The sequence below is a fragment of the Triticum aestivum genome, chromosome 4D (genome assembly GCF_018294505.1).
Source record: "Triticum aestivum cultivar Chinese Spring chromosome 4D, IWGSC CS RefSeq v2.1, whole genome shotgun sequence".
Lineage (NCBI taxonomy): Eukaryota > Viridiplantae > Streptophyta > Magnoliopsida > Poales > Poaceae > Triticum > Triticum aestivum.
The window spans coordinates 122,510,568-122,525,472 of NC_057805.1; the positions used below are offsets into that span (position 1 = coordinate 122,510,568).

The 14,905-nt window shown below is 47.9% G+C and overlaps 1 protein-coding gene across 1 annotated transcript; it reads right to left on the reverse strand.

Moving 5' to 3' along the window:
- Window positions 1-2,343: 2,343 nt before the first annotated feature.
- On the reverse strand, window positions 2,344-5,529 carry LOC123096750 (scarecrow-like protein 34). Its single transcript, XM_044518517.1, has one exon. It carries the CDS (start codon window positions 5,176-5,178, stop codon window positions 2,779-2,781), a length of 2,400 nt encoding a protein of 799 aa, XP_044374452.1. The 5' UTR covers window positions 5,179-5,529; the 3' UTR covers window positions 2,344-2,778.
- Window positions 5,530-14,905: the final 9,376 nt, after the last annotated feature.

A 14,905-nucleotide genomic window follows, 5' to 3' on the forward strand; every position in this document is an offset into this window, starting at 1 on the left:
TAACCTCTGACCACAAGTTTAATTACTCCCTACACTGCTATCTAACCTCTGATGCGTTCACAAATTGACCAACGAATAACTAACATATACCAGATTCTAATCTTTGGATCTCTTCTCAGTTTCTTTTTTAACACGTCCACTTCTTCTCAGCTGGCATCGTCAGCAACTGTTTGCTTATCACTGCGAACTTGGATAAAAGATTATATGATCACGGATTTCTTCACGAGACATCATCTGTGTCAGCTTCATATGATGTAGGAGCATCCTCTCACCTCTTTTAGCTGTAAACTAACCTATAGCTAGAAGAAAGTTATTTCACAGAAACTGAAACATGAGAGGAGCCTGCTGTCAATTTTAAAGCAGAAGCCATGGGAATCATAATTTTAGCTTTTTTGAGGGAAAAAAAATCATAATTCTAGCTACATGTCCATTTGGAACACAACGAATGACTTCATCTTCTCCAACCAAATCTCTACCCATGTACAAGGAGATTCAAAGTGGAAATGGAGTGGTTTGCTTATTCACAGAGATAAGTGGAGCCATTCATTTGATCTCTTGTACTGCAAACCAGCCTAGGAGGCTGGCAGCCATGCAGTATTAGCTTTCTTCTGCTTTCTCTCTCTCTGTAAATACAACTTTTTTTTACGGGTAAATACAACTTTCTTTTTATTACAACTAATCAAAATATGCAATAGACAAACCTACTGTCTTCTTCAAAAAGACAATAAAAACAGAAACCTGAGAGCAACGCCCTAAATCATGCATGCACACAAATCAGAGGCAAAAAAATGCACACGTCAAACACTGAGTAACTCTTTTTTCCTTTTCCTTTTCGAGGGAAACTCCTAGTTTATCTTATATTCTTATCTGAAACACATTACCGAACCCTGGTCTCTTCGTACTACTACGATTTTGACTTGGTTGCATAGCTCTGATTCTGAATGAGGGAACTCTGCGGAGTACTCCCTCTGTAAGGAAATTCACAATATTTCATATTTCTTTACAGAAGGAGTACATGTTAACGTGATGATGCTTCAAAAGTCATGGCAAGAGATGGACCAAACTGCTCTACCTACTCCAACCATCGTAGGTTAGCCTCGTAACAAAGCTATCCATGCTTAGTCCGGTGTGTTTCCACCGCTACGCGCATCGACTTAAAATAAGTGGCAACTCTTTTTCTTTTCTTTTTTTGCGGGGTAAAATAAGTGGCAACTCAAACCTGCAAAGCACATAGATAACCCACACAAAGCAACGAGCATCTATCTAACCTCTGACCATATCATCATAAGTTAAAGTCTAATTACCCCGCAGACTGAGAGCTTGCTTTCGGAACTAGAAATTGACCAACGATTAACTAACAATATAGTTAACGGATTTTAACCCATGGACTTCTTCTTAGCTTTTCGTTTAACCCATGGACTTCTTGTCAGCTGTCATCGTCGATAACTGTATTTGTCTATCATTGCCAACTTGGATGAAGTTGTATGATCACGGATTTCTTCACAAGACATCATCGGTGTCAACTTCATATGACGTATTAGTAGGAGCATCTTCTGATCCCTTTTAACTGTAATAGAAAAACATACATAAATGGTTGAAAACCGTAATTCTAGCTAGAGAAAAAGTGAAACGTGAGAGGAACCTGCTGTCAGTTTTAAAGTAGAAGCTGAAGTGGCCCTTCTTCATGGAAATCATACTAATTCTAGCTACATGGGCTGTTTGGAACACAAGGAAGAATAACTTCATCTTCGAAGGCCTCCAACCAAATCCCTACCCTTGTACAAGGACATTCAAACTGGAAATGGAGTGCCTTGCTTATTCATCACAGAGCTAAGAGGAAAACTAAGCTTTCTTCTGCTTCCTCTATGTACAGCTCACTCTTTTTATTAAATAAAATTAATAAAAATATGCGATAGGAAAACCTGCTGTCTTCCTTAAAAAACTGAAACCTGAGAGGAACATCTTTAATCATGCATGCACACAAATCAGACACACACACACACAACACTGAGTAACCAGTGCAACTTTATTGCTCAACCAGCATATGTTTACTCTTCCCAGGCACAAGGAAAGCTTCTCCAACAATTTGATGATAGTGTAAGTGAAGACATAAGGCACACATCTTTAACAAATCAAAAATTTGGGCAACCAGGGTTCTCCACTGCTGCCTCCCGTCTTCTTTAACACATTTTAGCTTTAAACATACAAATGGTGACGCTGAAGAAAATTATCTACCACAAACAGAAACCTGTGGGGAACATCTTCAATCATGCATACACACAAATCACATACGGAAAAGATGCACGGGTCAAACAATGTGAGCAACCAATGCAACTTTGTTGCTAAATCAAGCATCTGTTTTACCTTCCACAAAGAAATTTGATGATACAACAGAAACTGAAGTTCATAAGACACAAAGCATAAAATCAAACTGCTGTGATCTGTTAAATTGCTAGTCACCTACAAGAGAAAGAGCATACATCCATACACTAGGAAAGGAAGATCAGGGTTCTCATTTCGTTGTGCATTATCGCAGCTACGCAGCATGTCTGCAACTACACCTAAATCCTGTGCATCTCTAAGCATCTAAACATTACAAGACACTACTCTGCGTCCCTACTTATTTCTACCATAAAAGTTTCGCCCCCTGTCCAAGCCATCCTGTAATGAAACAAAACTGCCGGGGCAAGATTTCTGTTGGTTTCATAATAGCATGGGCATGTGTTAAACACCATTACCTTCTTTATCTGCACTCTGAAATGAAGTGAAGAAAAGCAGCTAAAATTTGGAGTTATCATGGTCACCAGCTACCCATGTCGACATGGCATAGAGTACCCGCCCTTTCCACCCCTGCAGCAACCAACGGTTATCCACGTCGATGAGAAAGTCCTTGTGGTAGAGGCTCTTAACCTTATCCTTCACAAGCTTAACAACAGCCGGACTCAATGGCACCTGCCTCAGCCCAGCCCGGTGGCCCCGCACCTGCCATTGCTTATAAGTCTCGGGCCGATCCACCCGATCTGCACCCTCGCAGGCAATGACATTCAGGGCACACGGGCCGAAGATATCCCGCTCGATGAGCAGCCGGTCATCATTGTCACGGGGGATGGTCGCATCCAGCATGTCGAATTGCGCCGAATAGGTGAAGAGCGCCTCCCGGAATCGTGTCACGAAGAAAGGCGCGCTATAGGTTCCATTCACAACGCAGTCAATGAACACATCAGGCCGCATCTTGCGAATGTTGGTAAGGACCATGTCTCTAGGGCTCGGGATGTCCTGCCTGTCCATGATAACACTTTCATCCATCAAGTTGCTGAAACCATACTGGCTGGTGACGATGAGCACCTCATATGGGTCGATTTTTAGGTCCTCCGCATGGACTGTCTCCAACTTTGCGGGTATACCATGGTACTTGAATGGCACGCCAAACTCTTGGGCACATTTGCTGAGCCGACGGCCTGTCTCCTCAATCTGGAAGGCTGGGCGGAACCCAGGCTGAGGGACGTCAATGCCAGTGATCCTCACCTCCGGTGGCCCGCCTTCCCTTTCCGCTAGCATCTGTAGCAAACCTGGCCACTGGAATCCATATTCCACATTGTAATCCACGATGTGCAAGCGGCTCTTCCCGACCATGGCATCCATGATGATCTTGCCAACAAAAATAAAATTCACCTTCTTGAAACTGCTGGCTGCCATGTAGAGCTTGTAGGCCCTGAGGAACTCTCCGACCGAGGTGCTCTTCGCCACAAGCGACCGATACACATGGCTGCCCGTGCCTGCAAGGCGCGCTTCCAGTCCCTCGGCGAAACAATACGCCAGCCTCTGTGTGGCATCCCCCTTAGGCGATGAGTGTTGCTTAATCTGCCTGAGTAGCTCGTTCGATCCCCGGTGATCGCCCGTGGCCACCGCCTGCGCACAGTGGATGAGCATGGTGCGGAGGTCGACCTCGCTTGCACCCCGCCTCCCCCGCGCTGCCTTGCCGGTGCCCTTCCTGTGGTTCTTCTCGGCCTCGGTGCCCATTGCTATGTGCAGATCCTCTATCCCCTTCATGATGATGTCGTGGCCGTGAAGCATTATTTCCTCGACCATCTCGCCTACCCCAGTTTCCTCCTGTTCCGGCATCATCAGCTTGCATCTCCTGCCAGCCTCCGCCTCCAAGTCTTCCACGCCATGCCTGTTCTTGCGCCCCCGGCCATTACTGAACATCAACATTCTGAGTCTATCCACCTCCTCCTTCTTCAATTGGTCACCGGTGAAGTCGCGCGGTACCGGCCTGTTGGAAATGGCGTCGAGGGTGTTGTTGGTGGGCAAGAACTTGTTGGCCTCCTCCATGCCCTTGCGAAACGCCATGTTGAGCATGTCCACGTCACCGTTAGTCTGGCCATTGAAGAAGGCCGAAGCCGGGGTGCCTGGGCCACCTCGGCAAGCCGGCTGAGTAGCCGGCTTGGCCGCCTTCTCCGTGCCATTGTTCGACAAGGTCTTGGCGTCCTTGGCGGCGCTACTATTCGCGAAGGTCGCAAAGCTCTGAATGCCCGTGCTGCGGCCGTTCTGGCCAGCGGGGGCGACGAAATGGTCGTTGTTGCCCCTGGAGAGCGCCGGAGTGTGCCCGAAATATCCCGAGGTGGGCGTGCCGACGCCGGAAAAGAGGAGGTTGTTGGCACCGTCGACGGGGAAGCCCAGGCCGATGTATGGGGGGGAGTGGAGGGGCTGGGAGAGATCGATTCGCTCGTAAGGCCAGGTGGGATTGGCGGGGCCGAAGGCGCCGGGTGAGGAGGAACAGGAGGTGGAGTGGGCGGTGTTGGTGGCGGAGTGGGAGGAGGAGGTCGATTTGCCGGTGTTTGTGGCAGAGTCGGAGCAGGAGGAGGCCGATCTGGCGGTGGCAGAGTCGGAGGAGAAGGTGGAGCTGGCGACGGCGGTGTTGGCGGAGTCGTCGGTGTTGGAGTCGGAGATTATCTGGGCGAAGTGGTGCTGCGCGGAGAGGATGGCGGGGTGGTCGGGGTATTGGTAGAAGAACTTGTCGTCGATGTCCTCTTCCATGAGCATGCGCGAGATGAAGTCGAGGTCGTCTGAGGCGGGGGCGCGCGGGGGCGACGGCGTTGGCGGCAGGTCGAGGAAGAGCGACGGGGAGAAGGGCTCCGCGTCCCCCGCCCGCAGGAACTCGTCCGGCGTGGCGGCCATGGCCCAGGCCCAGGTGTCTGGCGTATATGGACGGAGGCGCGATGACGGTTAGCCAGCAATAGCAACAGTACTAGTGATGTTCTGTGGAGGGGGACTGGATGGGAGATGAGCTGGGCTATAATAATGAGATGGGGGAGTGGTTTGAGCTTGGCGTCCAAGCAAATCAAGCACGGCGAGGATGAGGAGAGCTCCGGCGCGCGGCGGAAGGTCGGGGAAGGTTCCGGGAAGGAGGACGAGATGCAGATGCAGATGCGGCTGCGGCTGCGGCTGCGGCGCGCGGCGACGACAAGAGGAAGGGATGGGACGAGGACGACGCTCGCTCGTAGAAAGTCGTAGTGGCCCCCCTGGTGGCGTTGGCGTCAAAGCCGCACGGGCACGTCGTTCGCTTTCATCTGGGCCGTTGGATCCACGAGCCCGCAAGGTTGAACTGGTCAACATCCATCAGGGGAGCACACACTGTGCATTTATGTGGGATCCTATACACCCGCTGTTGTCAACTGGGCCTTCTGTCGTCGCGCCATGTAAGCGATGGAGACTTCGAGGAGAGGGGACATGGCCGGTGAGACACTTGAAAAAGCTTTGCAATAAGTACGAGCAATCAGAAATAGCATCCATCCCCATACCGAATCCAGTAGATCATCTCCAACTGACCGACCCAAACGAACGTGAAATGTGTTGTCTTTTATCTGGTTGGGTGATTAAATGAACGTCCGTCTCATGTTCGCCATTTCATGGTCCATGATACTGTTGAGAAATTAAGTAATTGTTCGATTAATTTAATTCAATAATAAATTATTAACATGACATAGGCAGTGCTAATGACATACTGAATTTTGATGATGTACCGTGTACGCACGTACTAGGCAGATAGTAGAAACATCTATGCAAACCACTAGTACTGCACACATGAAAATAAAACAGGAGCGGGGTAAATGTATTATACCCTCCAGTAGGCCAGTCGGCCGTAGCAGCAGCGGAGGCGTTGGCCTCATCGGTGATCCTCTTGTCAGCAGCGGCCTTCTCGGCAGCCGCGTGATCGGCAGTCGCGTAGGAGAGGCTCCCCAAAAACCTAATTGCCTCTCTCCCGTACAGGATCTGGAGAAGCGGGGTTTTGGAGGCCTTCTCTCCTGTCAGTCGTGTACGCGGTAGACGGCATGGGATCACCGAAGGCAGCAGCAGTGAAAGAAACGACCAGGGAGCAGTGGAGGTGTGAAGTGTTGTATCTTTGGTTGAGCTGCGATGCCTCATATATATATAACCAGTCGGGTAGGAGAACGGTCCAGCAATAAAACCGTTTAATTACAGACGTTTCATCTCCATAAAAACACGTTTAATTACAGACGTTTCCATCTTCATAATAAAACGTAATGGACTCTCCAATTTTGACCGGCAAAACATTGCATCGGCTCGGCTCATTCCCGCAACCCGCGGCGCGCGCGCGTCGTGACGAGGCGGGCGGTGGAGGAGGAGGAGCGTGCGTGTGGAACACCTCTCCTTCCTTCACACCAACTCATACTAGTGGGAGAAGAGCTCACCTTATAAGTTGGTGTAATCTCTCTCAACTAGCCATGTGGGACTAAACTTCCCACCACTCCCTTGACAGCTGGGTCCTTAGGGATTTTCTGAAATTGTTAAATGGGCCTATAGCCCAACTAATATTCAGCAATCCCCCACCAGATCCCGAAGGCCCATGGTGTTGTCCTATGTTGCAAACTCTGTTTTAATATACCGGTATTTTCAGTGGAGACCCGTTAAGGTTGAACATCCACCTAGAACAAATAGCTACACTCCTCCACAAGTGAACAATGGACTAGGCCTTGAATTGTCAATTTGGCGTGAAGGAGTTTCACCAAGTGTCTTACCAGTACAAGGCTGCCGAAGGCTGACCCCTCGGGTGGAGCATATTGGTCACTCCTGGCCTGTTCATGAACTTACTAGAGATTACCCTAATCTCATAGACTATGACCAGTAGTCAGGCTCATATAGGTGTGTTCCTCCAAAGATCGCTCTGTAGGATAGCATCTTACTTTTACAAGCCTTGGAACACAATAAGACAAAATTCAACCTGCCATACAGTTACCGAGAGTTGTGCATCTCCAACGGAGTGGGTTAGTTAAAATACTCTCCTCAGTTAACCACTAGCTTGTTTTCCCATGTCCTACTTCACGGGATCTCCGATCACATAGGTTGGGTTACTACCATGGCAACTCATGTGGGTCTCATATCCATCTCCCTCGATGCATTATCTATCACAACATGCGATAGCCCTTTGTAAAGGGATCTGCCAGATTCTTAGCCGTTTGGACATATTCCAACGCTATCACTCCGGAGTTTCTTAGTTTTCTGATAGCTTTTAGTCTCATTCTTATGTGTTTGTTGGACTTCATGTTGTCCTTTGAACTCTTCACCTTAGTGATGACAGTCTGATTGTCACAGTTCATATGGATAGCCGGAACCGGTTTATCAACCACTGGCAAGTCCATCAAAAGATCTCGAAGCCATCCTGCTTCGACATCAGATGTGTCTAATGCTGTTAATTCTGCTTCCATTGTCGATCTCGTTAAGATCGTTTGCTGGCAAGACTTCCAGGAAACATCGCCACCTCCAAGAGTAAAGATATACCCAGTTGTGGCCTTCATCTCATCAGCATCAGAGATCCAATTCGCGTCACTACACCCTTCAAGTACCGACGGGTATCCGGTATAGTGAAGTCCATAGTTCATAGTACCCTTTGGATAGCGCATAACTCTTTCAATAGCACGCCAATGTACATCACCCGGTTTTGAAACAAACCAACTTAGTTTGCTCACAGGAAAAGCGATGCCAGGCCTCGTAGCACTCGCTAGGTACATAAGTGAACCAATGATTTGAGAGTATCATAATTGATCTATAGCCGTGCCTTTGGTCTTTCGAATCAACACACTATGATCATATGGTGTTTGAGATGGCGTGTAGTCCGCATATCCAAAACGACTCAACACCTTCTCAACATAATGGGATTGCAGAAGTGCAATCCCACCCTCATTATCTCTCAGTAGCTTGATGTTCAAGATAACATCAACCACACCAAGGTCTTTCATCTCAAAGTTCTGAGATAGAAACGACTTGACCTCCTCAATGACTTTGAGGTTGGTTTCGAATATCAGTATGTCATCAACATACAAGCACAGTATAACTCCTTCGCCCCCACCATGGCGATAGTATACACATTTGTCAGCTTCATTAACAACGAAACCAACAGATGTCAGAGTTGTATTAAACTTATCATGCCATTTCTTAGGTGCTTGTTTCAGGCCATACAAAGATTTCAGCAACCTACACACTTTTCCTTCCTGACCATCTATCACAAAGCCATCTGGCTATTGCATGTAGATTTCCTCGTTTAGCTCTCCATTCAGGAAAGCCGTCTTAACATCCATCTAGTGGACGAGAAGACCATGGGAGGCCGCCAACGAGAGTAATACTCGAATGGTGGTCAGTCTGGCCACAGGTGAATAAGTATCGAAGAAATCTTCCTCTTCTTTCTGGTCATAGCCCTTGGCCACAAGCCTAGCCTTGTACTTTTCAATCGTACCATCGGGCTTAAGCTTCTTTTTGAACACCCATTTACAACCCAATGGTTTACAGCCATAGGGGCGTTCAGTGATTTCCCATGTCCTGTTAGCCATGATGGAGTCCATCTCGCTATGGACCGCTTCTTTCTAGTAGTCAGCATCCGGAGACGCATAAGCTTCTGAAATAGAAGTGGGAGTATCATCCACAAGGTATACAAGGAAATCATCACCAAAAGACTTTGCAGTCCTCTGTCTCTTGCCGGGTTTACTTGTCATCCTCCTTAGGATTTCCATCATGTGTCTGTTCATAATATTCCATCGGAATGGCAGGTTCAGGAGTCTCATCAGATTCCAGCCTAGAAGTGCTTTGCATATCTTTCATAGGAAAAATATCCTCAAAGAATGTAGCATCTAGGACTCCATAATCGTACCGACCTTCACGTCAGGTACCTCAGATTTCACTACCAGAAATCTATAGCCGACGCTATTCTTAGCGTATCCCAAATTAACGCAGTCCACGGTCTTTGGTCCAAGCTTACGCTTTTTGGGGATTGGCACATTGACTTTCGCCAAGCAGCCCCAAGTACGTAATGTTGGGAATCGTAGCATAATTTTAAAATTTTCCTACGTTCACCAAGATGCATCTATGGAGTATACTAGCAACGAGGGGAAGGGAGTGCATCTACATACCCTTGTAGATCGCGAGCGGAAGCGTTCCAATGAACGTGGATGACGGAGTCGTACTCGCCGTGATCCAAATCACCGATGACCGAGTGCTGAACGGACGGCACCTCCGCGTTCAACACACGTACGGTGCAGCGACGTCTCCTCCTTCTTGATCCAGCAAGGGGGAAGGAGAGGTTGATGGAGATCCAACAGCACGACGGCGTGGTGGTGGATGTAGCGGGTCTCGGCAGGGCTTTGCTAAGCTTCTGCGAGAGAGAGAGGTGTTGCAGGGGAGGAGGGAGGCGCCCAAGGCTGTTGTGTGCTGCCCTCCCTCCCCCCCTTTATATAGGCCCTCTGGGGGGGCGCCGGCCCCAAGAGATGAGATCTCAAGGGGGGGGGGGCGGCGGCCACAAGGGGGGAAGGGGTTGCCTTGCCCCCCAAGGCAAGGGGGAACTCCCCCTAGGGTTCCCAACCCTAGGCGCAGGGGGGAGGCCCAAGGGGGGCGCCCCAGCCCACTAAGGGCTGGTTCCCTTCCACTTTCAGCCCACGGGGCCCTCCGGGATAGGTGGCCCCACCCGGTGGACCCCCGGGACCCTTCCGGTGGTCCCGGTACAATACCGGTAACCCCCGAAACTTTCCCGGTGGCCGAAACTGGACTTCCTATATATAATTCTTCACCTCCGGACCATTCCGGAACCTCTCGTGACGTCCGGGATCTCATCCGGGACTCCGAACAACTTTCGGGTTTCCGCATACATATATCTCTACAACCCTAGCGTCACCGAACCTTAAGTGTGTAGACCCTACGGGTTCGGGAGACATGCAGACATGACCGAGACGCCTCTCCGGTCAATAACCAACAGCGGGATCTGGATACCCATGTTGGCTCCCACATGTTCCACGATGATCTCATCGGATGAACCACGGTGTCGAGGATTCAATCAATCCGTATGCAATTCCCTTTGTCAATCGGTATGTTACTTGCCCGAGATTCGATCGTCGGTATCCCAATACCTTGTTCAATCTCGTTACCGGCAAGTCTCTTTACTCGTACCGCAATGCATGATCCCGTGACTAACGCCTTAGTCACATTGAGCTCATTATGATGATGCATTACCGAGTGGGCCCAGAGATACCTCTCCGTCACACGGAGTGACAAATCCCAGTCTCGATCCGTGCCAACCCAACAGACACTTTCGGAGATACCCGTAGTGCACCTTTATAGTCACCCAGTTACGTTGTGACGTTTGGCACACCCAAAGCACTCCTACGGTATCCGGGAGTTGCACGATCTCATGGTCTAAGGAAAAGATACTTGACATTGGAAAAGCTCTAGCAAACGAAACTACACGATCTTTTATGCTATGCTTAGGATTGGGTCTTGTCCATCACATCATTCTCCTAATGATGTGATCCCGTTATCAATGACATCCAATGTCCATAGTCAGGAAACCATGACTATCTGTTGATCAACGAGCTAGTCAACTAGAGGCTTACTAGGGACACGTTGTGGTCTATGTATTCACACATGTATTACGATTTCCGGACAATACAATTATAGCATGAATAATAGACAATTACCATGAACAAAGAAATATAATAATAACCATTTATTATTGCCTCTAGGGCATATTTCCAACAGTCTCCCACTTGCACTAGAGTCAATAATCTAGATACATTGTGATGAATCGAACACCCATTGCGTCCTGGTGTTGATCATGTTTTGCCCTAGGGAGAGGTTTAGTCAACGGATCTGCTACATTCAGGTCCGTGTGTACTTTACAAATATCTATGTCTCCATTTTGAACACTTCCATGAATGGAGTTGAAGCGACGCTTGATATGCCTGGTCTTCCTGTGAAACCTGGGCTCGTTCGCAAGGGCAATAGCTCCAGTGTTGTCACAGAAGAGAGTCATTGGGCCCAACGCATTGGGAATCACCCCTAGATCGGTGATGAACTCCTTCATCCAGACTGCTTCCTGTGCTGCCTCCGAGGCTGCCATGTACTCCGCTTCACATGTAGATCCCGCCACGACGCTTTGCTTGCAACTGCACCAGCTTACTGCTCCTCCATTCAAAATGTACACGTATCCGGTCTGTGACTTCGAGTCATCCAGATCTGTGTCGAAGCTAGCGTCGACGTAACCCTTTACGACGAGCTCTTCGTCACCTCCATAAACGAGAAACATATCCTTAGTCCTCTTCAGGTACTTCAGGATATTCTTGACCGCTGTCCAGTGTTCCTTGCCGGGATTACTTTGGTACCTTCCTACCAAACTTACGGCAAGGTTTACATCAGGTCTGGTACACAGCATGGCATACATAATAGACCCTATGGCCGAGGCATAGGGGATGACACTCATCTCTTCTATATCTTCTGCCGTGGTCGGGCATTGAGCCGTGCTCAACTGCACACTTTGCAATACAGGCAAGAACCCCTTCTTGGACTGATCCATATTGAACTTCTTCAATATCTTGTCAAGGTATGTACTCTGTGAAAGACCAATGAGGCGTCTTGATCTGTCTCTATAGATCTTGATGCCTAATATATAAGCAGCTTCTCCAAGGTCCTTCATTGAAAAACACTTATTCAAATAGGCCTTTATACTTTCCAAGAATTCTATATCATTTCCATCAACAATATGTCATCCACATATAATATGAGAAATGCTACAGAGCTCCCACTCACTTTCTTGTAAACACAGGCTTCTCCATAAGTCTGTGTAAACCCAAACGCTTTGATCATCTCATCAAAGCGAATGTTCCAACTCCGAGATGCTTGCACCAGCCCATAGATTGAGCGCTGGAGCTTGCACACTTTGTTAGCATTCTTAGGATCGACAAAACCTTCCGGCTGCATCATATACAACTCTTCCTTAAGGAAGCCGTTAAGGAATGCCGTTTTGACGTCCATCTGCCATATCTCATAATCATAGTATGCGGCAATTGCTAACATGATTCGGACGGACTTCAGCTTCGCTACGGGTGAGAAAGTCTCATCGTAGTCAACCCCTTGAACTTGTCGATAACCCTTAGCGACAAGTCGAGCTTTGTAGATGGTCACATTACCATTTGCGTCCGTCTTCTTCTTAAAGATCCATTTGTTTTCTATGGCTCGCCGCTCATCGGGCAAGTCAGTCAAAGTCCATACTTTGTTTTCATACATGGATCCTATCTCGGATTTCATGGCTTCTAGCCATTTGTCGGAATCCGGGCCCGCCATCGCTTCTTCATAGTTCGAAGGTTCACCGTTGTCTAACAACATGATTTCCAGGACAGGGTTACCGTACCACTCTGGTGCGGAACGCGTCCTTGTGGACCTACGAAGTTCGGTAACTTGATCCGAAGCTTCATGATCATCATCATTAACTTCCTCCCCAGTCGGTGTAGGCACCAGAGGAACATTTTCCCGCGCTGCGCTACTTTCCGGTTCGGAAGGGGTGACTATCACCTCATCAAGTTCCACTTTCCTCCCACTCAATTCTTTCGAGAGAAACTCCTTCTCCAGAAAGGACCCGTTCTTGGCAACGAAGATCTTGCCTTCGGATCTGCGGTAGAAGGTATACCCAATAGTTTCCTTAGGGTATCCTATGAAGACGCATTTTTCCGATTTGGGTTCGAGCTTTTCAGGTTGAAGTTTCTTGACATAAGTATCGCATCCCCAAACTTTTAGAAACGACAGCTTAGGTTTCTTCCCAAACCATAATTCATACGGTGTCGTCTCAACGGATTTCGACGGAGCCCTATTTAAAGTGAATGCGGCAGTCTCTAAAGCATAACCCCAGAATGAGAGCCGTAAATCGGTAAGAGACATCATAGATCGCACCATATCCAATAGAGTGCGATTACGACGTTCGGACACACCATTTCTCTGAGGTGTTCCAGGCGGCGTGAGTTGTGAAACTATTCCACATTTCCTTAAGTGTGCACCAAACTCGTGACTTAAATATTCTCCACCACGATCTGATCGTAGGAATTTTATTCTCCTGTCACGTTGATTCTCGACTTCACTCTGAAATTCCTTGAACTTTTCAAAGGTTTCAGACTTGTGTTTCATTAGGTAGACATACCCATATCTACTTAAATCATCAGTGAGAGTGAGAACATAACGATATCCTCCGCGAGCCTCAACACTCATTGGACCGCACACATCGGTATGTATGATTTCCAATAAGTTGGTTGCTCGCTCCATTGTTCCGGAGAACGGAGTCTTGGTCATCTTACCCATAAGGCATGGTTCGCACGTGTCAAATGATTCGTAATCAAGAGACTCCAAAAGTCCATCTGCATGGAGCTTCTTCATGCGCTTGACACCAATGTGACCAAGGCGGCAGTGCCACAAGTATGTGGGACTATCGTTATCAACTTTACATCTTTTGGTATTCACACTATGAACATGTGTAACATCACGTTCGAGATTCATCAAAAATAAACCATTGACCAGCGGGGCATGACCATAAAACATATCTCTCAAATAAATAGAACAACCATTATTCTCAGATTTAAATGAGTAGCCATCTCGAATTAAACGAGATCCAGATACAATGTTCATGCTCAAAGCTGGCACTAAATAACAATTATTGAGGTTTAAAACTAATCCCGTGGGTAGATGCAGAGGTAGCGTGCCAACGGCGATCACATCGACCTTGGAACCATTCCCGACGCGCATCGTCACCTCGTCCTTTGCCAGTCTCCGTTTATTCCGTAGTTCTTGCTTTGAGTTACAAATATGAGCAACCGCACCGGTATCAAATACCCAGGAGCTACTACGAGTACTGGTAAGGTACACATCAATTACTTGTATATCACATATACCTTGGGTGTTGCCGGCCTTCTTCTTGTCCGCTAAATATTTGGGGCAGTTCCGCTTCCAGTGACCACTTCCCTTGCAATAAAAGCACTCAGTCTCGGGCTTGGGTCCATTCTTTGACTTCTTCCCGGTAACTGGTTTACCGGGCGCGGCAACTCCCTTGCCGTCCTTCTTGAAGTTCTTCTTACCCTTGCCCTTCTTGAACTTAGTGGTTTTATTCACCATCAACACTTGGTGTTCTTTTCTGATCTCCCCTTCCGCTGATTTTAGCATTGAATATACCTCGGGAATGGTCTTTTCCATCCCTTGCATATTGTAGTTCATCACAAAGCTCTTGTAGCTTGGTGGAAGCGACTGGAGGATTCTGTCAATGACCGCGTCATCCGGGAGATTAACTCCCAGCTGAGACAAGCGGTTGTGCAACCCAGACATTCTGAGTATGTGCTCACTAACAGAACTGTTCTCCTCCATTTTACAGCTGAAGAACTTGTCGGAGACTTCATATCTCTCGACCCGGGCATGAGCTTGAAAAACCAGTTTCAGCTCCTCGAACATCTCATATGCTCCATGTTTCTCAAAACGCTTTTGGAGATCCGGTTCTAAGCTGTAAAGCATGCCGCACTGAACGAGGGAGTAATCATCAGCACCCTGCTGCCAAGCGTTCATAACGTCTTGGTTCTCTGGGATTGGTGCTTCA